At 40.6% G+C, this 23,921-nt stretch overlaps 2 protein-coding genes across 2 annotated transcripts in view; one reads left to right on the top strand and one right to left on the bottom strand.

The window, feature by feature from the left end:
• LOC140922709 (pre-mRNA-splicing factor 18-like) overlaps nt 1-23,921 on the bottom strand; it is an 85,028-nt gene that overhangs the window by 58,074 nt on the left and 3,033 nt on the right. The window lies entirely within an intron of this gene.
• LOC140923489 (uncharacterized) lies at nt 18-6,193 on the top strand. Its single transcript, XM_073373574.1, has 3 exons — nt 18-3,215; nt 4,526-5,615; nt 6,135-6,193. Exons 1-3 carry the CDS (start codon nt 18-20, stop codon nt 6,191-6,193), a joined length of 4,347 nt encoding a protein of 1,448 aa, XP_073229675.1.

Below are 23,921 nucleotides of genomic sequence, written 5' to 3'. Positions count from 1 at the left end.
ATCAAACGGCGCCAAATATGAAGTTTACAACTGTAGCTGATAAAGTGAGGCACGGAGCAAGCTTTGAGTTTGGGACGTACGTACAGATGTCTCCAGAACAGTTAGGCGACCTGTACGAAGAGCCACCGAGTGGTGACAGCTCACCCGCTTCACCTAAAAGTGATAAAAGTGGAGCAGCCGATCTCGATGGAGTAGTGGACAAGATCACTATAGATCATTACACTGATATGGACACAGTCGGTAATCCGGCGTTCTCAATCGAGTTTTGGGTAAGACCACGTAGGATGCCTCCCAAAGATCAATGGATGGCACTCTTTTCAAAATCGTCCAGTTCCTCCGGCTACATTAATTTAAACCTCAAGTCTGACGGTCAGTTACAGTTCACAGTAGCCCCAACTGGTCAGGAGAATCCTTTGAGATTTGTTACAATAATAAGTGGTGACAATTGTGAGAACTGCGAGAACTGCAAAATCAAATCCATGGAGTTTCAACATATCGCAGTAACAGGAAGAGCTGGGAGTACATTAAAACTTTATGTGGGAGGAGACGTTTGTTTTTCCACGAATGCAGCAAGTGAGTGGGAAGGTGTCACTGGTTTACCTGCTTCAAGCGAAGGGACTTTGATTTTTGGTTCCCACACAAATCCACAAGATTCTAGCACGCCAGTTAAGTTCAACGGGCAACTTGCTTATATCCGTATCTTTGACAACGAGAGGACGGAGAGGGAAATAGAAAGCAATATGAATGATCCACCCTCGGAAAGCGGCGCTCCTGTAGGCTCCTGGCACCTCAGACTATCTCAAGAGATCAAGTTGATTTACTATGTCATATCAGACTCAACCCAAGTTTCTAGCCTTAAAGTATTACAAGACTTCACCCCGGCTTCCTCCAGTTTTCCAGTTGTGGCATATGAACGAAATGAAAAGATTTATTTGTTTCGCTTATCAGCTGAGAATGATGTCGTCGTAAATGTGTATCAGCTGAGTCAAGATCGAAGTAGTCTACAAGTTGCCACTCAGGGACACACAACTGTAAACACCGGCTCAAAGAGAGCTCAAAAAGGCTGTTTCGCAGTCGCACGTGATGCCACAGGTGATCGCTGGATTGTTATTACTTGTCGAGAGGGAACGGAAAGGCCAGTTGAAGTCATTTTTAATTGGCAGGTTTTTAATACTAACCCTAATGGTAGTCTGGTATCAGCCCAGGGAGATGGAAAACAGGGCGCGCTTCGTGTAGCTGGAGTTGATGGCCTTGACACACGCCCCTCTGCTTTGATTTTCGATAATCACCTTCTTATTACTGCTGGTACCAACTATAAGGCCAGGACTCTTTTTCTTGATTTGAAACTAAACGGTGCAGGACTTCCGGAAGTGAGGCCAAGCCGTGTAGTCCCATACTCAATTGGTCCAAATATAATTCACGCCGGGATCAGTTATTACGCTTATCTTTACAAACCCTCAGGGTTTGGTGGAAGCACAGACTCGGAGCAGGTGTTTTTACGCCGGCTACCACCGCAGAGTCGTAGCATCTCCCCAAGGTATAGAGTCAGAGGGCAAAAGGTTGACCCTACGACACTTACAGCGCAAAGCTCTATTGGACCCGACATGCCCGAAAACGATTGGTTCTGGTTCTTGTTCAGAATAAGTACGTTGGGTGGTGGAAATGTTATCCAGAGTGGTCAGAGAGTCTTGATTGAAACACCAGATAACCACCCCAATAACAAATTTAAATGGAACGTCGTAAGTTGCAATGGTAAATTCCTTCAAGCTGTTCGAAAGCGACATCTTTGGAAATTTTGGATATTTAAGACGGAGACATGTGATCCTGAAAACATAAAAGTCCTCCACGGAGATATAGGACCGAATGACTGCATACTTCTCTGGCCCAAAAGTCTTCAATTTGGACCCAACTGCTTCTGCAAGAACATAATCGCGTTTCCCACACAGCAACAAGTTGAAGGTGCAAGGCAGACCTTTGGTTCATGGTTCGGTCCTTGGCGTCTTATGTTGCCAATGGAGAATACTCCAATTCGTCCAATACCGGAACCAACAAGCTCGGGAGGAATCGGTTCAGCACCAAGAACTGTTTATGAAGGCAACAAATACGCCTTTCTTCATTATGGTAGTGAAGGAATAAATGTACCCTCCCATCGTGGAGTAAGAGCGGCCCTTCTTCGATTTGCCAGAACCACTATGGCTCCAGTTGTGGTATCGAAAACTGGAGCCACTCCACCCATCAAAGTAATATTTCGCGGTAACGGTGGACCCCTTCCTCTTGTTGGAGGGTTCCGGAAAGGCAGTGTAAACATTGAAGCAGCGTTCCAGAACGTGTATCGAGAGGGAAGTTTTGCTCAGAAACGAATGACTTCAGGATTGTTCTACAGTATCTCTTATGCACCACCGTCTGACGCCCAGTCAGACTCGCCTGGCCAGTTCACGGACCTAGCAAGGATTGCTGGACTTTATAGTTATGAATATCCTAATCCACCTCAGAACTTTGTCTGGTTACTTCCGCCACCTTTTAAGATAAACGGTATCTGCCAGGCAGTTTCGACACTTTTCGATTTCGATACCGATACCGTAACAAATACCGCACCCGATTCGGTTGATAAGTTGAATGAGGTCGCCGAAAAAGCAGTTGGTCCTGGGAGTTTTAGCGAGGGCCTTTTTAAACCCCTTCTCACGGTCCATATCGATATAACGCTACTCCACGTTATAGGTGAACGTGTTAATACCGCCATTTCCGATAAGATCAAGTCCTCTCTACCGCAACCACCAGGAAGTGATAGTGATACTGAGAGAGATCCTGACCCAAGATGGCAGACGGTTGGAGACGCGGAAGCCTGTTATTACATGTCCGACATGTCTGACTGGAAAGGCAAAGTTCTAAAACGAAAAATCAAGGACAAATTGCAGCAGTTGTTTAATTCAGAGTGGATGAAAGGAGAGATGGCTACATTAACATCACAGATAGCACCAGAGGTGATGCGCGATGCCTCCTTGAAGTATTCCAGTTATGGCGGAATTGCTGTTCTAATTGCCAACAGGCTCCGTGGACCGGACTTTTTGGAGCAATTACTTATTCAGGATCTACCAACTTTGAAGCTTGTGCTTCACTCATATCTACCGGTATTGGACGCTATACGACCGGACCTTGGACTAAGTGCAAGAAAGGATATTATCAGTTCACTAATAGCGAGAGCTGTGCTTAATCAGGTATGAAGTAACTAACACAGACCAAACTGTTCCCCAGGATTTGGAAAGGCATCGTGCCACTTTTGTTTCTGTACGATACGATAGTTACTCTTGCGTTGTCTACACGATCAGAAATAAAACAATACAGTTATTAGAATTAATATTTTCACTGTTATTTCAATAGCTAAGACAATATTCTATTCTATTCATAATGTTCTATTCTGTTATTCCTCTCATCCGCGACTGAACATCTCACGTGAGGTGCACAATTGAATTTATTTCGATGAATTCTCAATTATCATGGACTTTTGGTAGCCCTGGTCCATGACTAGAAACTCGAAAATCGCGTATCAGCTCTCAGCACTTACCAAAGCTTCATCTGCTTATTGGCCGACTTCGCAGCATGCTCCTACTTAAAACGCTTGTTAGCTATCACATTTTATTATACGCTAGTTATCAGTGTCGTTCTGGGAATAAGCAAAAGACGAAAATTCTCAGCATGCAACAGGCAAAATGAAACCCGAGTTCTCTCGATTAGAATCCAACATATTAGACTCCGACTGTACTTTATCATCCAAAATAGAAGTCATGTTACATGTCCCTAACCTGCCTGGACACTCTACGAGTTTTCACTCTGTCAGGGCAACACGGAAAGCCGAAAGAGTTTACAACAAAGTTCATTTTTCAAATAGACACCCTCTATCTCCATGGTGTTAACGAACGCTTTTCATTCATCTAATTTACTTCCATTCATACGTTGCTATGGTTCACCAGTAGCACAACTCCGAGTTTCCTGTATAAACCAGCCATAACTAATAATTCTGTAGATCAGAAGAGCAGCCTTGTTTTTTATAAGAAAGTCTTAGGTTATAGAAAATATGACATGTTTGCAGGGGAGCAATCTAAACCTGCCACACCTGTTAATGACTGTTACATTAAGAAACAGTAAATGATTAAAGGGCATGCGCACATTGGAACAGAGAACGATAAGACACGGTTTGATGCTACTCTGGTTTATCATGAATAATTGTAACTGAAAAGTTGCAATCCGAGGCCTATCGTTTGGACACTCCTGTGGCTTCAACGCGGGTATAAATGGAGGAAAAGACCCCAACGAATTCACATCTGAAAAAGACAATACACAGGAGTGTCTAAACTTCGTGTCATGTATTGTAACTTTTCGGCAGTTACATTCGTTCATAATAACTCAGAGTAGCGTTAATTTGTCTCTGACTATAAGTGATTTTCTACCATACCCAATTTGATTGAAGAGCATGTCTACCACGCATCTTGCATTGCGTGTTTTAGCTTGCCTTTGTGTTTTTCCATAGCCCTGGAAACTGCTGAAGGCTTCAGATAATCAAGATCTTGCACTCAAACTGGCTTTCGAGACTCTTGTGGGAAACCTAGTACCAGATGAATTGCGCATCCAAATCCGGGACACAGTACTGTTGGTTTTTCGAACCTTGTTTAATCCTATGACCAGCACTCAGCTCGGCATACTTGAACGTGTGTTACAAGTGAAGAAACAGAATACACTTGGCGTCACTTCTCGGCGGGCACAGGAGTTCCAAGAGAAGTTTTTGGTTTTGTTCAAGGAAAAACGTGCTGAAGATATAGCAACTTTTCACCGCAGTCTCACCGCCAGAGACGAGGACGATGAGAGAAATACACCGGGTGACGATCTTGAAACACTGATTGAGCGACATTATGAAAACCGAGCAATAAAGACCAAACAGTTGCGCCTTTTAATGGATTTCCAAGACCATGTACTACAAAAACGCTTATACCCTCGGGAAGAAGGCAGACTGACACCACGACCAGAGGGGTTTGTTGAGAGAAGGCTTGTGGAAAATCCACGCCTGTTTGCGAAAGTGTCATTTGCCTTTAACACCATTGGTGCCCTCGGTGCTCTTGGTAGTATCATACTAGAGATAAGTGACTCTGGTAGCGATCTTTACAGTCATAACCTCAATCAATCCATACCCGCCGGTATCGGTGTAGCAGCAACCTTTCTCGGTGCCATTGGATCATGGAAAAGCTCCAGTGACTTCATAAGGAGTATAAGGGAGCAGATCACTCCCAATACCCCCAACAGCGCTGACGTTGAAGAGATACCCATGCAACAACTAAACAGGGCAGCAGATGACATTCCAGTTGTTGATAGACTGGCCGCCGCGGATTTCCGAGTAGATTTGGCGAGCACGAAGCGCTTTACTACGAGGCTCTCCAGATACTTTACCAGAGCTGCCACGTTTGAAACAAAGCTTTTTCTGGGTCTAGGAGTCGTTGCAGACTTTGCGTTCCTTGGCATAAGCCTTGTTAACATTTACAAAGACAGTCAAGAAAAAACACTGGATGGGTGGAAGTTAGCAGACGATATTGGACTAGCGGTTTCATCTACTTTAGGGTTAGCAGTTGGTAAGTCAGTTTATAATAGCTACTTTTAAGGTGGTTTAATTAAAACTCGTCAAAACACAAAATTGAAGTACACTGAAAGGAAAACACAAAGCCAACAGATCACCTTTGTCACGAACTACACGTTATCTGTCTATTATTATTTCTTTTCTCTACTTACCCAACTTTCAAATAGCTTTTCTGTGGAACGAGAACCAAAATTTGCTGTTAGTGATCAAGGAAGTTTTCTCCTCAAACAATCCGTGGGCACTGGTATTCTGAACTTAAATTCGGGGTTAACGATATGACAGAATAAGCTACTGTAATTTGATGTTTCTTCATAATGAATGATTTAGATGCTTTGGTACTCTTCCTACCAGGAGCCCATTCCTCCTGTCTCTACCTACGATCGCCTTCTGGCTAAAGAACCCGTTTTAAGTTTCCATACCATCTCTGTTTTTAGACTTGTTCTCATGAGCGAACGAACATTGCCCTATGAGGCAGTTTGAGGAGAAACGCTTTAGTCGTTTTTTATTGCTTTAGCTCCCGTAGGAGGACAACCGAATATAAGAGAAAATCCCATTGACCTTTGTTTGTCATAATGACTTCAAAGTAGATCGATATAAAGTGCCATATACAAAATATAGTGTTTGATAACGCAGTGCTGTGGCCAAGTACATCTAGTCACATTCCATTGCTTCGAAGATGACAACTGACCTGCGAGAGCCATTCTTGTAAGCAGCTGCTCCATATAAAGTTACCATTATTCCTTCTCCTGGGTATCGACTTATGAGAGTAATAGCTGTAGCATTAGTACTAGCTGTAGTAACAACAACAACTAACTCCCTCCCTGAAAAATTAACAAGAACACTGTCTTTAAGAAAGGGTTGGCTCATTCCCTGGTAGATGCTTTTTTAATTCTTAGAGTTGTTCTTTGTGGTTTAGAATAAGTCTCCAACTATGACATGGCATCTGGCGTCTTTTGGAGGTACATTTTACCCCATTCCATGTAATCCCAATTACCTTCAAGAGTGACTTTCGTTTATGCGTTTGGGGTGCTGGGTTTTTTTTTTCGCTAGTCCTTTGCGGGTTCGACTTTGGGCCCCGCTTTGCAACTACGTGTCCGTATGGTCTCCGAAGTGTGCTACCAATAACCCCGAGCCCGTTATTTCATCTTCTTTATAGATGGCTTCCTTTTTGGTTCCCGAGGGCTTTATTTTTTAATTCCTTTAGGTCACCAAATCTGCCGGATAGTTTCAAGTTTCTTGTGTCTTTGTGAACACCTAGGGTTTATTTTAAAGCTGTATTGTATTAAATTATTATTTTTTTAAATGTACTTTATTGGCTTCATGCACTACTATTAATTACAAAAACTATTGCATATATCGCTTAACTTACTTTACATTGGTTTCAACAGTACTAACGTTAACATTTCTCTTATGTGTAACTAACTAATGCTATGTATGGTTTTGCGCTTAAATTGCGAGGGGCATTTTTTCGTAGCTAATGACAAAAGCTTTCTATTCTGTACTTAAATAAAACTTTATTAACAATGCCAGAAAGGTAAATAGCTTGGTTATGCATCTTACTGGTGTATATGTAGTATTTCATGATTGTGTAATTAAATTTCTTTAATATTTCTTTTTCGTATGGGCCAGATATAATACCAAATAGTTTCTCTCTGGCGTCTGCAAGGAGACAAAACTGAAAGAATTCCAGTTTAAATTAATTCATAGGATTGCAGTTACAAAAAAAGAGCTTCATCGATAGGTTATTAAAGCGGACGATGAATGTCTCTACTATGGTGAGAAATATTCAGTTGATCACACTTTTCTTAACTGTCGATTTGTAAAGATTTTCGTAAACAATGTAATTGACTGGTTTAACGCTGCCAACAACTCGAACTAAAATTATCTTTTTCAGGAATTCTTACTATAGCTGGGATGGAGACAGGGCCTGCAGGGATCTTTGTTCTACTGTTTGGACTCGCTTTCGTCATCAGTGACGCTATCAGGGCTCGCAAGAGGGCTGAAGAAGCACTTCATCAAGCACGCTGTGACGCTTGGAGAGATTGGTGCAATTGGGGAAAAGCTATCTTTAATAGGAAAGATTTTAACTTTCTGTAAGTTGTGACTATACTGACTGTGATCATAGTCTGCGTAACTGAGGAGGACGGAGGCGAAATGTACCAATTTGTGCCGCGTTTCGATTTTACCATTTTGATCCTCCATAATTCAGCCACGTACTGCTATACAGAAAGTGCTACAATTCGTTTAGTTTTAATGCTTAAACTATTCGCGATAGCATATTTGTACCACAGGGTAAATCCGCATACCTTAGCTTGCCTACAACCAGTTTATAGTGTACCGTGGTAACTGTGTTCATCCAACGTCCCAGTGATAATTTAATTTTAGAAAATCCGTCTAATGCTTTGGAGAGGGGAGGGGGGGGGGGGGGGGGGGCAGGCAGGTAGTGTGGTTAGCGCGTCGAATTTCCAAGCAGGAGGCCTTCGAACAAGTTATTGAGCCGTTTCTTGTTTCTTCACAAAACCAACTTATATCCATTTTTCCTTTTCACCCAGGTGTATAAATTGGCAACGACTATATTAAGCTGGGGGGGGGGGGGGAACCCTGCGATAGGCTAGCATCCCATCTAGGGGGAGAATAACAACACATCTAAGGTTTTTCATGCTAAAGAAACCGGGATAAGCTCTGGCTGTGTGGACCTCATCGCTCGTCTGTGGCATTACTTTTCACCCCTTAGTTTGTGGCGAATTTGTGGAACTGCTAATGTATAATGACATAAATCTCCTCATTGCCTTTTGTTGGATTTACAGTTTAGATCCAGACAGTGACCCTTGTACACCTTGTCCACTCACAAGGCGAGACTTTATGCGCGCTCTCTGTCAGAGGGGTCATATCTCCATGGCCCAGTGGCTCGCTCTGGGAAAGCCAAAAAAATCAGACAAATATGTCAGAAGCCTTTTGTCTGATCGTCACACCACGAAACAGAAGAGTAAGTAAATGAGAGCTTTTCTTTAAGGACAGGACTCAACGCTAGGACGTTTAAGCTAACCTAGACACCCCCCCCCCCCCTCCCCCACCAGCGTCTAAGGAAAAGGGGGGTGGTAAGGACTGAGAGGTGGATGGAACCACCCCCCGTGTGTTTTTGTTGTGTTTTAATATTTTCGAGATATTTTACCGTCAATTGACAGCCTGTCGTGTAATCTACAAGTTGATACAAAACGTTTGTCGGTTAGCATAATAAACACGCTGCTGAAGGCCTGAGATATAATGCAACATTGCAGATTTAGTAAAAAACCAGTTTTGTCTTTAAATCGTATTTTGATGCGTTCTGCTTCCCATGTTTTTGACAAACTATTTTTTTTCACAACCTAAAATGTCAAACACGATTTAATTTCTCATGTTTGTGTTATAAATTAGATAAACTCTAGTTTTATGGTCTCTAAAACATGTTCTCGTGTAAAAGGCTTGACCATGCCTCACTTTGCGTTAAACATTTCAATAACCTTATGGCCGCCTTTCCTTCCATTCTTACCAAATATGACTAAGATGTAAATAAACAGCTACTATGAATTTCCAGGGATACGTTTTCATAATTTTTGAGAAATCGTTAAGAAACCTTATGGGGGGGAGGTCGGCCTATGAAAATCAAACATTGTCTAAATGATATACCTTATGTAACATTTATCATTTTTAAAGTCTTACAAGCTCTGCAACACGCTAAGTTGTATATAAATCAATTTCTTGCATCTGTTGCTGACATTATAAATTGTTATCACTTGCATGTTTGTTTACGGACCAAATCGGATCTTCAGTTAGTTCTATTACTGTTACAAACGTCACCTGCCTTTTTTCCTGTCTTACAGCTTGCCCCGCCTGGCTGCGTCATTTATACAAACGTTGAGGTAAGTTCTGCGCATGTGCTGAAGAGCAATATAAGCGCAGGCAAATATTCTGTCACTTTGGTCTAAAACAGGAGCCCTAGATTTGACCTTTTCATAGTGCTTTGCACACTAAATGCGATATCAATACGGCCTCTTCTTATTCAAGATAAGGAATATTAATTAAGCAACGCGATTGGGGGTAGTCCATAACGAGAGGTCTTAATGTGATATACAGTAAATTTTCCACCAGTTTACTATCTACTTTAGAACGGCACTGTCAGATGTTTTGCGGGAAGAAACATGACAGCTTCGCGATCCTAACAAGTTTCTTGAAACCGTGAGTCAAGCCCTCACCCTGCGTTACGGTGTAACGATAGGGTCAGGACTTGATTGGTTCGCGCCGAACAGTAAGGCCACGTGCTTTTCTATGGACTGGAGTATAACCAGTTTTACCAGCGCCTTTGTTTTGACTTAAGCTACTGGTGAGCATTACGAAATCGAACTTCAAACCTTTAAATCTATCGCAGACTCCAGCAGTACGACACGTTTTTTTATCAAATATGTGTTTATATGTTGGTGCAGGATCAAGCAAAGGAAGAAAAAGGAAACACAATTTGGGCAGGAAACAGAGAAACGATCTGTGAAGAGATAATTTGGAGCCGGACCGTCTACCACAAAGAAACCAAGGAATCAACGATCGAAACATGATTAGTAGTATAAAATTAAAGACGAAAGTGCGGACTGAGAGGTTGTAAAGTTACATAAGGCAACATAGGAAGATAAAACATGGACCTTTATGTAACAATAAAGGAAAACTATGAAACAAAACTATCCATTAGGCTCTTAAGTAGAATATTGTACAAAAACAAGGCAAGGAAGAGAAATAAAGTCAGTCACAAAACAGTGAGCTAAGCAAGGATATTGTTACAAGACAAGATTATTCGTGAGAAGAGAGAGATTCTCTACATCAAAAGGCTCTTTAAAGGGTAAACAGGATTGAGATGTAGGGTTCTTGGGTTAAAAGCTTTTAATGGCAAGTACTGGTTAAGCGATCATGATCTTGGATTAAAGAGAGATGACTAATCAAAATGCTTTCAAACTTTCAAAGTGCGGAATTGAAGGGCCGCATTGTCACTTACGGACCAAGGATTTTTCAATCGATGCAGTACGGCCCAAAAAAACGAAGTTTGCTTTTCAAGAAAAGAAATTCCAAAGAAGTGGAATAACCACTGATAGGAGAGCGTGAGTGGGTAATTCGTGACACGGCGTGTTCACGGCGTGTTTAGTGGTCAAAAACACTCGTTCAAGGAATAAAATATAGTTAGCCAAGCCTAAAAGCGGAGCTCTGAGTAGAGTAGATGTTAAGCATAATTTATGCTGACTTAAGAAAATCTATTGAAGGAGTTGACTTTATAACCTAAAATTGTTTCCGAGTCATTAGTGCGGCTTTATAGTGACGGCTAGGTGGGAGAAAATATAGTTTCTCCCTAGGCGTATAAGCGAAACGACAGAGCCCATCAGGAAAATTTAGTCTTGAATCTCTATTCAAACGTTATCCGGGCCATTAAAGAGCTAACATTCAAAACAAATTGTGCTGATCAAACTTGTTATTCTTATTAATTGTCTTTTGCAGTGCTTAAATTGTACGCGTGATCAATTCTGTTTTGACAGAAAAGTTTTCAAAACACCGCATTTTTGTATCGAAAACTGCTTATTCAAGCAATACAAATTCGCTAAATGATGTGTATGGCTTTTTCTAAAGTTCTGGCATCAACGAAATCTAGGTGGTAAACTTAACTTTTCCAATTTGACAGAGAGTAGGGATTCAGCGCGCAGTGCAAAATCTTGACGTAAGCAGCTTATCAACAAACCGAAAATGAGCTATAAACCTCATCTTTTCTCTAACTTTTAATTAAGTGGACCGTTGCTCTAATTAATTACTGACGAGTCTCAAAGTTCCCAGTACACCCGCCGATACTTAAAGGAGAAATAGAACTTTTTCTTCTCTCAGCAAGGAAACCAACAAACTGCAGCGCTGCTGGAAGTTTTTCATCCCAACGCGGGCTTTCATTTCTCATCAAGTTAAATTATCTTCTCTCTTGATAGCAAAACTATCGAAGATTCCCGATACAAATTTATGCATCAATGTTTTCAAAATGAAACCCATAGTTTATTGTACAAGCAAAGATATGGAGAAAGTCGAAACTTTTTACACTTCAGTGTAATGGGCAGATTTGATACCTTAACACGTAACAAACGACGACGGCTGGTCAAGGTGATAAAGGAGGGGGGTGAATAGGCGAACGGATCGACGGATTTTGCAAATATTTTTGCCCGGATTTCGGACTCAAAGCGAGATTTTAACGGATTTCCGGATCCTGCAACTGCAGCGGACTCTGCTTGTAATACAAATATTCAGGGTGAAAATTTAACGGCGGATTTGGTTAATAAATCATAGCGGATCGGCGGATTTGCATACCCCTATTCACCCCCCTCATAAAGAACACCAATTGTGAAAACCTGCGGCCATTTTTCTTCTCCCATGAAAGGAAAAACAGCCAACAAAGCTAAATGTCTATCATTAACTTAAGCCAAAGCTTAAGTTTCTTACCCCCATCGCTTTCTCTTAATAGCTCTACGATGCTTGATCATGACGCTGTAACCTGTTCCCACTCTTGTTTTACCTTTTCCTCGGTAGGTCGTCGCCTCTTTCTCTTGATGTCTCTTTCTCAGTGTTCCTTTGCTCCAGGTCATTCGTCGTCTCTTTCCTCACTCTACCTCTGCTCCTTGGAAGCCCGTTGCTTAATCCTCATTTCAAGCCTTGCGTTTAATTTTTGGTAGACAATGGCACTTTTATGGACATTTTTATTGTTAAGAGCTTTGAGGTTCTTTTGTTTCTAGAACAAACGTTTGAAAGAACCGGCGCTTACCAAATTTCCGGGCGCGAGATTCCAAATCTTCGTTGACGACCAGATGTTGACAATATGACCCTTCTCGGGGTGGGGTAAGGGAAATGTCGCTCAGAACAACGACAGTTTTACCGGGAGTACGGAAGGGAAATTTGTTACATGACGCGCGGGCTGTCGAAGTTTCAATGTATTCCCTTCTTCACGCAAACCGGCGAATTTCAGCGTTCAGAAGCACGCTAAAAGGGTTAGGGTTTGTATTCTAAAATACAAATGGAAAAGAGCAAAACAACTACAAGCAAAACCCAGTCATCGGATAAGAAACTGAAAAGTAAAGAGAAGTAATAAGCATTTTCTCTGGTTTGATGCTCGGCAATAGGCTAGGTACTATTAAAGCCAAAGCCGCTGCGAGGAAAGTACCCTACCTGCAGCGAAGAACTACTGTATGTAGTTACCGCCCGTATTAATTATGTTCGAAATATCGGTGAACTGTTAGGAGGATTAAATTGTCATTAAAAGCATGAGAAAACAAGAGCGGCTTTCGTGTTGTTTAAAAATACAATGGTTGCGATATTACCGCTGTTACTCCCCAAATTCGATTTTAAGCTGGAAGGATCTCTTTGCCAACATATAAATTGCAGATTACATATATATTTAATCTTAAAAATTGTAACAGGATTCTTGAGGAATTTACTTACGAACCACTTTCAGTGCAGTAGTTCCACTAGAGTAATTATAACTTGAACGCTTTCATGGCCGTTTTGCATTGTTTTCTCGTCTTCGTCTCTTAATCGTCAGCAAACCATTATTTGACAAAAACTTTATTTTCCATGTAGAAGCTCGCGCCGCCAACCTTTGTCAGATCTTGTGTGCAGCATGAATGAAGTTCTAATAATGAAGACCTTTCTTCAGCTTATTCTGCGAATTCCCAATAGAGAAAAATTACCGACCTATAAAATTTTTTAAGGGCAACTGAGCGTCTTTGAAATTCGCGCTTAGTTGGCTCCATTGTTTTCTTGTTATCATTGAGTACTAGTTATACTAATGGTAAATGGTTATAGAGACACGTGCACTTGACAACAATCATTTCGCTATTGTCACTTGACAAGAACCATTTCGCTCACGTAGTCAGAAGAGATCGTCGAGAAAGAAGTTTTCTACAAAATGTTTTCACTGTGGTGAGTTGCTAGGGCTTTTCTTCCCGTTCCTTCCAAAGCTAATAAAGTAAAATGCATCGAATGTAACGAATCTTGGTTGATAAATTACCTATTTATTGGTGTTTATTTCATCCCATGTAAATGCTATTGTGACGTCATATATGATGTCCAAATTTGGAATCAAAAAGAAAATTCAGAAAAGAAATAGTAAAACTATAGTTTTCTGCATACAATTCTATGACTTTTGGTTGAAATCCTATCTCAATCGGATAAAATGGCGTAGAGTTACAGGTAATTAAAGAAATTCAAATTTCCCGCCATTTGACCATATACGGACAAAATTAAGGGGTTTTAAACGCGAAAACAAAGAATGTATTCGCAACGGAGAAAAGACAAAGCTGCAGATCAAAACTGTATTTTTTTTATTTAGATATGTGGTGCTATGACGCGTATTTTGTCACGAATTAAGTCATTATGACGTTACAATGACGTAATTCGTGGCAAAATACGCGAGAAGGCGCCCAATGTTCTCTACAAACGTGGAACAATTGGCAAAAAGAAAAAAAGAAAACTGGGACTGGGACTGGGACTGGACACGATGGAGTAAAGACGCGTCGTGTTGAGCTCCGTACTGAGCAAAAGTTGTTTTCGATTTAGAATAGGCCTTACTTCGTATTACACACGCTGTACATGTATGTCTGGTGGAAGACTTAGGCCAAGAAAGATTGCAGGAAAAGCAGAAAAAAAAGAATTGAAAACGAGGGAAGAGTCGGCCATGAGTGACGCCATTCTTGAAGAGCTGAAATCCCTTCGAAGCGACCTCGCACAACAAACGCAAAAAATTAGTGATGAACTTGTAACTTTTCAAGGCTCCACTGACGCCCGACTCGCCAAAATTGAAAGCGTTATTTCAAAGATTGATGAAATTGACCACTTAAAGCCGAAAGTAGAGAAGCTTCAAGAAGATGTCGGCGGCATGAAGCAGTCGGTGAGTATAACGCTGAATGAAACTAGAAACCTTTTTCAAGAATGTAATGTGGAGCTGAAAACAAGAGTGGCTTCGAAGATGACGCTGGCGAAATTGAGAACGCCCACCATACTGGAAGAAAACGCGAGGAAAAAGCAAGGAATATTATTGTCAAACTCTATAGCAGCCCTTTCAAGCGAGAGCTACTTCTTGTCGCCAAGAATCAGAAAAACAAGCAAGCACTGAACGGAGTTGGATTTGTGGAAGACTTTACCCCATATGCCTTCGAAATCCGGAAAAAAGCACTCCTGATTATGAAAGAGGCGTTCAACCAAGGCAGGAAAGTCCGCTTTAGATTTAATTTCGTGTGTACCGAATTTTTTTACCTTTCTTCTTAATTAAAGCTTAAACTATAAGTTTACAATAATTAGTGCATCTTTAGTTTATGCCTACAAAATTTATTCTAGATCCATCCCCCCTCGTAGTTTCAAATTTGTTTCCTTTGTTTCGTTCTTTTTTTGAATTTACAAATGGTAGTGGGTAAATTTATTTCCTTAAATATAAGAGGCATCAGCAACTTTCGTAAAAGAAGAACAATATTTACATGTTGTAGAAAGCAAAAAGCAGATCTTACTTTTCTTCAGGAAACACATTCTACGAAAGATTATGAGTTATTGTGGAAAAGGGAATGGGGCTCTCCCTTAAAGGCGCTCCCTTCTTTTGTTCACATGGGGCTATAACTCTCGTGGGGTTGCTATTTTAATCCGGAATAACTTTAATTGCTCGGTTGAAGAAATAGTTAGACGCAGATGGTCGTTATATTATGCTCAAAGTTCTGTTGAAAGGTGAACGAGCTATTTTAGTTAACATATATGGTCCAAATCGTGATAACAAATTAGTTTATTTTTATCATTCAGTTCTCCAAAGTATAAAGACAAATGATTTCGATACTGATAACATTATAATGGGAGGAGACTTCAATTGTCCATTAAATCCTATTGTTGACAAAAGAGGTCGGAATCTTATGCCCCAGACAAAGTGTAATCAATGCCATAGAACGTCTACAATGGGAATTTGATCTGCATGATATCTGGCGTATTAAGAGGGTCTCAATGGGGTGGTCGCTTTTACGGTTATCGGCTAAAATTTTGGCTCTTTTACGGCTATCGGTTAATTTTTTTCAGTTACGGTTAACGAAAAAGTTAAAAATTAACTGCTTTTGTTTCAAAAAGTTAAATATTAATTTACCTGTATTTTTTTGTATTTTTAAATCAAAATAAAGGTCTTCCGATCATCTCGGGATGAAATAAGCTATTCTTTTGAAAAATTTTCACATTTGATAGATCATACTCTTAATAAAGTATTCCACTTCTAATATTATTTACACATAGAAATGTCAATAGTCAATTTAAAAATGATCTTTGTGAAAAAGCAAAAGCAGACAAGCGAGCGCCCAACTCAAGGCCGGGGCGACATTAATTATAACAGAAATGGCCGTTTTCACACTAGAGAAGGATTATTCGTGTGAGATGGGCTATTTGTTTGATGATTCACGTCAGGTAGGTAATGTACGTCTTAATTTGAAAATGGAATAGTTTTAATTTTGAGTGAACAATCCGCCTGACTTTTGAAGACGGGATTATCCGTTCCAGGTTGCCTGTGTACAGCCGCCCCGGCTCCCCTCAGAAAAAAAGCGGAGAAGGGGTGTCTGTGGGGAGGGCGCGACTGTACACAGGCTAGTCTCGGACGGATGATCCATTTCTGGCTCTAGTGTGAAAACGGCCAAAAACAAAATTCCCGTTTCCAATGTTTTTAAGGATAGCGAATCACTGTACGGAACGACTGTCTGCCGTTGCCTTGTCCGTAGGCCGCATTATTCCGCGCTGCTAATGCGTTTCGGGTCACTTGGTCCGAGTGAGTTCCCCACCGAAATGCCTTGGCCGAGACTGCGTGGGAAGACGCCGTACAGGGACTAGGGATAGCAATGTCTACCTTAGCGTCAGAGAAAAACAGGGAAATGTTGTTTATCGGCAACGTGTTTTACAAACAGTGACGTGTCTGCGTGCTGTTTCACTAGTGTTTCGAGGGCACGACCTCCCGAAAATTGCAGATATTAATCTCCAGCAAGAAGCCACACTTTCGCTATGGAAAAAATTAGTTCCCCGATAGAGCGCCGGAAATGAAGCCTAGGTCTTGGTTAACGCCTGAAAGGCGCTTCGCCTTACGTGCGTACGGAGTCACACTAGCCGGGAAATAAAAAACACAACCATAAGTGAGTTTAGTACCTTCCTTAAAAGTAGCAAATCTAAGGAACACTTTCTTTTACGGTTAACTCTTTTTTACCCTATTTACGGCTAACGGTTAAAATTTTTCAATTTTTACGGCTATCGGCTAAATTTTTGGCCGTTTTACGCCTATCGGTTAACCCCATTGAGACCCTCTATTAAAAATCCTACAGAGCGTAGTTTTACGTGGAGTCAACCAGAACCATTAATTTTGTCGAGATTAGAATACTGGGTTATCTCGAACTCGGTATCAGATAATGTTTGTGATGTCGATATCAAACCTTCTATTAAAATAGATCACTCGGCGATCAAAATAAAATTTAAAGATGTTGGTGATGGTGTTAAGGACCCTGGAGTGAATTTGGAAATTAAACTGCTCTTTATTAGGAGATGAAGTGTATGTTGACGAAATAAATCAAATGATTCATTCTTGGATACACGAAGGTAAAATAGACCTGTCTGATCCGCTATTATCCATGACGAAATCCACTCAAGAATTGTGATGCTCCATTTTACGGACCGGTCATTATTTATCGCCTGGGGGGGGGTCGGAGGATTTTGGGCTAAACACGATGAAATTTAGCCGATCCCCCCTTTAAATGTTATTTTATTGAAGTGATCCCCCCTCATAACCATATATAACTTTCGTGATCCCCCCCCCCCCCCCCATGTCTTTGTACCCATATTCACCTTTCGACGTGTATATTTAGTGTTTTAAACGTTCATATACAGGTAGTATTTCTAACTATGATGTACTTACAGCATAATAAAGCCGTTATCGCGCAGTCTTTTTTTAAAAGTGTCTCTTGATCCGTGTCTTTTTCTAGTCTGGATCCAGACATCTGAATTCAGTTGACATACAAGCAATCTTGCTTAAAACTGCAAAGTGCTTGAAACTGCAATCAGTGCTTGAAACTGCAAAGTTACTTTTTTTAGAGTGCCAAATAGCAGTCCGGCAAGTCCCTATCAGCAGGTCATATTTAGCGACAATTTACAGAGGACCACACTCTAAAGTCATTTGCAGGCGATGAGTTGGCCTATTTAGAAGAAGCACATAGGCGAATCACTACACTGCACGAGGAACTTCAGTCCGCATCCAACAAGTTGACAACAGCGCATATTAACCTGTCAAAGAAGTTTCCTTTGTGCGCGAGAAAATCAACAATGTCAAGAAGAAAGAAGCAAAATAAGAGGAAGGTCCGAAAAACCAAGGACAAGCGACTCAAGCAGAGGGCACGTCATCTCTTAGGAAACTTGACCTCAATCGAGGTCGCGGGGCAAATTTTCGGTTCAATCGAAGAGAATGATAGAGTTACTCCTGTAGATAGCATCAATGCTAACTTTGCTAAGAAACTAACAAGGCGTTTGCATCTAGACCCTTTGCTATGGCTACTAGAAAAGGGTATTTTTAGCACGACCCTAGCAAAAAATCTAGAGCAAGTAGCGGCCATTTTAAGGGCACAAAGTCCAGGGTCAACCTGCCGAAGGGGACTAAATGTTGCTGTTGAATCGGATGACGAGGCTCAAGAGGCAAATGAAGTTGTTGAATGGGATGATGAGGCTCAAGATGAGGCAGATGAAGCAGCTGAATCGAATTTAGTATAGAGCTGACACAGGACGCCCATTCCTGGAGAGGCGATAAATGGTTTATGTTTAAACAAACACGCTTTTTACAATGTTTCAGTTATCAGAAGTTTATATAGTTCACAATTTAGAATTCACCTGTCATGTTTAAAGATGAATATTAGCTAAGTCATGAGCACGTTATAAAAGGAAAAATATAAAAGCGTTAAAACAAAGCTTTCTCGATATAAATTGAAATGCACACATTCGCCAGTGTGACAGACTTCCGTTTTTTAAATAAAGTTGTGTTAGAACAAATTGAGATTGCAAATGCTATCATCTCCCAGCAGAATGGGCACATTTATGTTGTATGCTTTCAAACAGGCATTGTTCAAGCAGATTTGAGTGGTCCCCCCTCTGAATCCTTCCAAAATTTTCAGTGATCCCCCCCTTTTGGGCTCTCAGTTACGACTGATCCCCCCCTCTGTTCTCCTAAAAATCAAGTGATCCCCCCAAAAATCCTCCGACCCCCCCCCCCCCCCCCCAGGTGATAAATAATGACCGGTCCCTTAGTATTACATATTTCTCAATCTTTTTCAACCCAGTCCTGCTATCCATGTACTGCGCTACATGGGCTAAAAAAGAGTTGCAGACTTCCTTGATCTGTAGTAGCATCATGACTAGTGGTCTGTTTTAATATATCAGCAAGTTTTACCTTCGTCTCCTTGAGGGCTTTAAATAAAAGTTGGAGAGAAAATTATTCTGGCGATTCCCGGTCCGTGCTCCTATGTACTGGCCGACTTGCCAGTGGTAGTAGAAAATTAGCAGCAAACAAAAGATGACAAACAGCCAAGTTGAAACGGTGATGATAACTATGTTGTCTGTAAAGGATGATTTATCGACCTCTGCAACGGAAGTGAAGTTCCCGGCTGTTAATCTCATTGCTTGCAGCTGATATTTCCCTGACTTCCTTCCTAGAAATTGAGTCAGTCATTTGACGATGATGTACAGTAGTTAGATTATTGTTCATGGAGTTAAGCAGCACACCTACAGAAAGAAACAAACACAATGCTCTTTGTTTAATAAGAGAGCGATCTATGGGATGTTGTTATTGATATGTTTATAGGAAGCTCACAGGCTATACGTTTCGTCTAGGTCATTTCCCCTCTCCGCCCCAATCTCTCCTCATTAATTTTCATTAGTAAGACTAACACCTTCCCTAACCCATGAGATTCGACAGAACGACAGGCACTGAAGATGGGCTGAAGGGGTGGTCACTGTCAGAGTTTGTTACGTCACACAACAGAGAGAGGTGCTAGACTGTACTAAAATATCTACCAATGAAAACGTTCGCGGTGTATCTACCGAGTTTTTGTCCCAGACGAAGACAGACAGAAAAGGTCAGTACCCCTTTTGCATACCTTCAGTTGACAAATTGTACCCCTTTCACATACCCAGTTTAGAATTTGCATCCCTTTAAACTGCTGTAAATACACTGTCTTTAAAATTTTAATAAATCACACAACCAGACGTTTTCACCATTTTTTTTTTCACAACCGTAAAATGCATCTGTAAGCCCCTCTTTACAGACCCAAATGACAGATTTCCCTAACCTTTTATATTCTTTAACTAGTGAAATCCCTTCCCTTTCAAATATATACCTGAGGCCTGAAAAAGGTACCTCTTTCGGGCGAAGTATACCCTATCCTAGAGTAAACTGCTTGAAAACCATACCCTTCACAGCGGCACATACCTATATAGCCCACATATGGCAGTACCCCCCCACCCCCCGAGCCTCCCTGTATAGGCCATTAAAGGAATTACCCCTTCCCCTCCGGGCCCAGGTATATCTATCATCAGTCATCCAAAATCAAACATAATTGCCGTCATTCTCCGCAGATGGTAATCTAAATGTACTTACAACCTGTGTTAAAAAGAACGATGGTTTTATTTTGAGGTCAGTTTAAAATGGGAAAGTCTAGAATCATAGCATTCTTCAAATTATAATGATTTTATGCATCAGTCAATTGAAACCCCGGCCCCCGACCCACGGGACATAGCGGGGAATTTAACATTTACCCAGTGTTAAAAGATGGCTTTTTTCCCCGGCCCCGGGACCAAGAGACCTGTTAAAAGCCCCGCATAGCGGGGCATCCACACACCGGAACCAAATGAAGAAGCAACTCAAATCGGCATCGTTTGTCAAGGACACGTTGCAAAGATTATACTTTACCTGTTTTCGCTTCCATCACTAAGGACTCCAGGTTCCACTATTAATATTGTTTTCTTCTGTAATCGTCAATTGCTGCGAAAATTGCCCTTTTTTAATTAATAGACGCAATTCAATGTACAAGTCGACATTGTGTTGGGCGTTAACGAAAACTAGCCGGTAAGAATTATATTTGGTATTAAATAAATGCATGGGTGTATTTTTAAAATAAACATAGTTGGTTCAGCGTATAACATATAAGTCATACCTCAGTGACTCTGGTGCAAGTCTCGCCTTGTACTTGTTCTGCGTATCCATTCTTCTTGACACCAAAACGTTGTTAACGATCGCACGTGCTGTTATATAATAGAAGAATTAAATCGGAAAATTCGTGAAAATGGAATAAATTCAAGACTGTCATGTATCTACTCTTTCAAAACATTTCCCGGCTGCCTGATCACTGCCACAAACACAGCGTATTTCGCTTTCTTTCCGGATTTCTCGCATTTATTTAGTGATTCAGACCTTTCTTTCTGGGATCCTTGAGTCCCTCTCACATTCTTCCCAGCTGTGACGCTTGTTGTTTACCATATCCCGATAAAAATACGAGAAAAAAACAATTTTTTGACTCAACACTCGGTAAACGCGCATACAACGCCTTTGAGTGAGAAGAAAAGTTTGTCTTAGTCATGTGGTGGGTCTTATCAGACGTAGACTATTTTTAGAATCTGTGTGCAGCACTACTATCCAAAGTCTCTCCAACAGAGTGGTTGGGGAGACTATGAATTAACCTTTTAAAATTAAGGTGGTGGGTGGCTGGGTTATTTTGTTTGGGAAGAATTTGTTTTCCTGGCCCAATCTACTGTGATCGAACATGATTGCTATTTTTAGGTGTGCATATAATGCACCTCCACCTGACCTTTTTGTATCTTACTTGAACCTCCAGAGGTGATGTTGTGTATCCGCTGCTCTCTTGTCCTCTATAATTTGAGAGACAATGTTAAAGTGCGATTCAATTTTGATGTTACAAATATCAAAAGTCATAGTCACATGGAAAAGCAATTAAAAGAAGATTCAGTATCAATATCATATCAAAAACGGCTATAATTTAAGTGAGTCTCTTGATATTGAAATAACTTCTGGGAATTTCATTGTTGCGTTGTAATCACTGAATCCGTTAACGCTGAATATATATTTTTTGGCCTAAAATTTCATTTGATGAGTTGATTACAAACTATAAAGAGTCGTAGGGGGTACTGGCATGAAATAATTGTTTTTACTATAGAGATAGATGTTACATCAAATGCCGAAAATGGTAAATTCCACAATATGCTAATTGCACAACATTTTAGAAGGAGCAACCCAGAATGTGAGATGCACAGTTTAACTCACTGAAAGTAAAACAATATAACGTGATTTGAGGCCTTGTTGATAGACAAGGGCACGCAGCAATTGTTTCCTCCTAAATGCATTGAAAAGTCTTTATAGACTATCCACGGTACTTTTAGATCTCTAGAAATGCATTCTAAGCGACACTATAAAATTTGCATCTGTTCAGTCATGCTTGGGAAACTTGAGGCTTTTCGAGATCATGAGGGCTTCAGTGTTTTTCTTCCCGAAAATCTTAGTTGCAATTGCACGTTTTACGAAAGTGAGAATTTTTCTTATTCCTCTCTCCATCAAAATTAGCCTAACATAACGAGTAAAAAATGAAGAATCAAAAATTGTACCAGAATGGAACGTTCATCTAGCAATTATTAGCCGTATTCAAGCGCTAGAACATTCTAGACAATATTTGCTTCTCCGAACAGACATTTTACAGAAAACAGTCGTTGGGTACCCCTAATAGAGGCAACGATGAAAGTTGGCGACGTCTATTTACCAAGTCCAATATTTTCTCAATAGTTGAGGGACATAAACACCTTAGGCCAGGCCCCAGTTGTTGAAAAGCTGGATAGCGCTATACGGCGGATAAATTTCTATCCAGCGGACAAGTATTAGCGAAACTAATTGTAATTAATCCACTGAATAGAGATTTATCTGGTGGATAGCGCTATCCACCTTTTGAAAAACTGGCACCAGGTTTTTTTAATGTGGTGCATTTCCATATGTGACGAAAATTGACAATGTGGAATGCAAAGTCATCCATCTTATCATCAAAGTATTGTAAGTCTCCCAAAAAATTGCAAAAAAATTTACAATAAGTTTGTAAAAAAATTTACAATATTGTAAATATTGGAGCATATACCTTTTTTTTCACTGGCGTGAAGAAGGTATAATCTCTCACTGGCCCTTGCCCTCGATGGGTATCTTATCTTGTTTTCCATGGTGTACGAAGGTATGTTAAAATTGTCCGGGACTTCTCGTCCATCCTGGAAAACGAGAACTTGATCGTGTAACTTAAAGTGGGCCGAAGCCTCAGCAACAATATTCTTTTTCGTCTGTCCAGTTACCATGTAGGTCCCACTTCCTGATTTAAGTCTATACCTCCGGCCATTCTTGTCCCAGTGAAGGACCGATACTGGAAATCCTTTGCTCTTAATGAAAAAAGAAACATAGCATCAATATCCTCATCTTCTTGAATCACCTGGTGTTCCGAATTAAGTGAGGTAATACTTAGAAAGTGCTTAGAAATGAATTTTGATCCTGCTCGGAAAGGAGGCTGTTGGAAGTGGGCACTTTACCCAAATGTTTCTCCGGATATTGCTTTAAGTATCACACAATTGATGGGAGCATTTTTTTCTTAACCATACTTAAGATGCTTTACATGTTGACATATTTGACCAAAGAAATTTGACCAAGAAAGGAAAATGGTTTTAATAGGTAAAACATTCACTTCATATGTTGAATGAAAAGGAAGACCTGTTTCAAGAAATAAGATCAAGTTTTATGATATGCGGCCTCTCGCTTTATGATCACTATTGAATTCCTGTTTTCATTGATTTTATTTCACTTTAACGATTTGTTTAACTTGCACCAGATGTAACAGGGAAAGACAGAGGAAAGTGAATATATAGCTTGAGGATCGACTCAGCTGAGCGTTTCGCGTTTTCATTTATGTACCGCAATACGCAATTTCGCACAAAAACCCAATCTACATTTAGGATGAAAGAGGTAGATTCATCACTCTTGGTAAGGTTACACCGAAGCATTAAAGTTACACTGAAGCATTCAAAGTAACTCATGCACGTTTAACGTGCCTATGTTTTCAATTGGCTGTCAATCGTGATTAACCGTTGAAAACCGCTGCAAACCATCTTAAATCACACAAAAACCTTTTGTAAACCGTCAGTGAAACGTCGACCGTGTCATTTTAACAAAGTTCGAGTGCGCTAC

The sequence above is a fragment of the Porites lutea genome, chromosome 13, assembly GCF_958299795.1.
Source record: "Porites lutea chromosome 13, jaPorLute2.1, whole genome shotgun sequence".
Classification (NCBI taxonomy): Eukaryota; Metazoa; Cnidaria; class Anthozoa; order Scleractinia; family Poritidae; genus Porites; species Porites lutea.
This window is presented reverse-complemented; position numbering and strand designations above follow the sequence as displayed.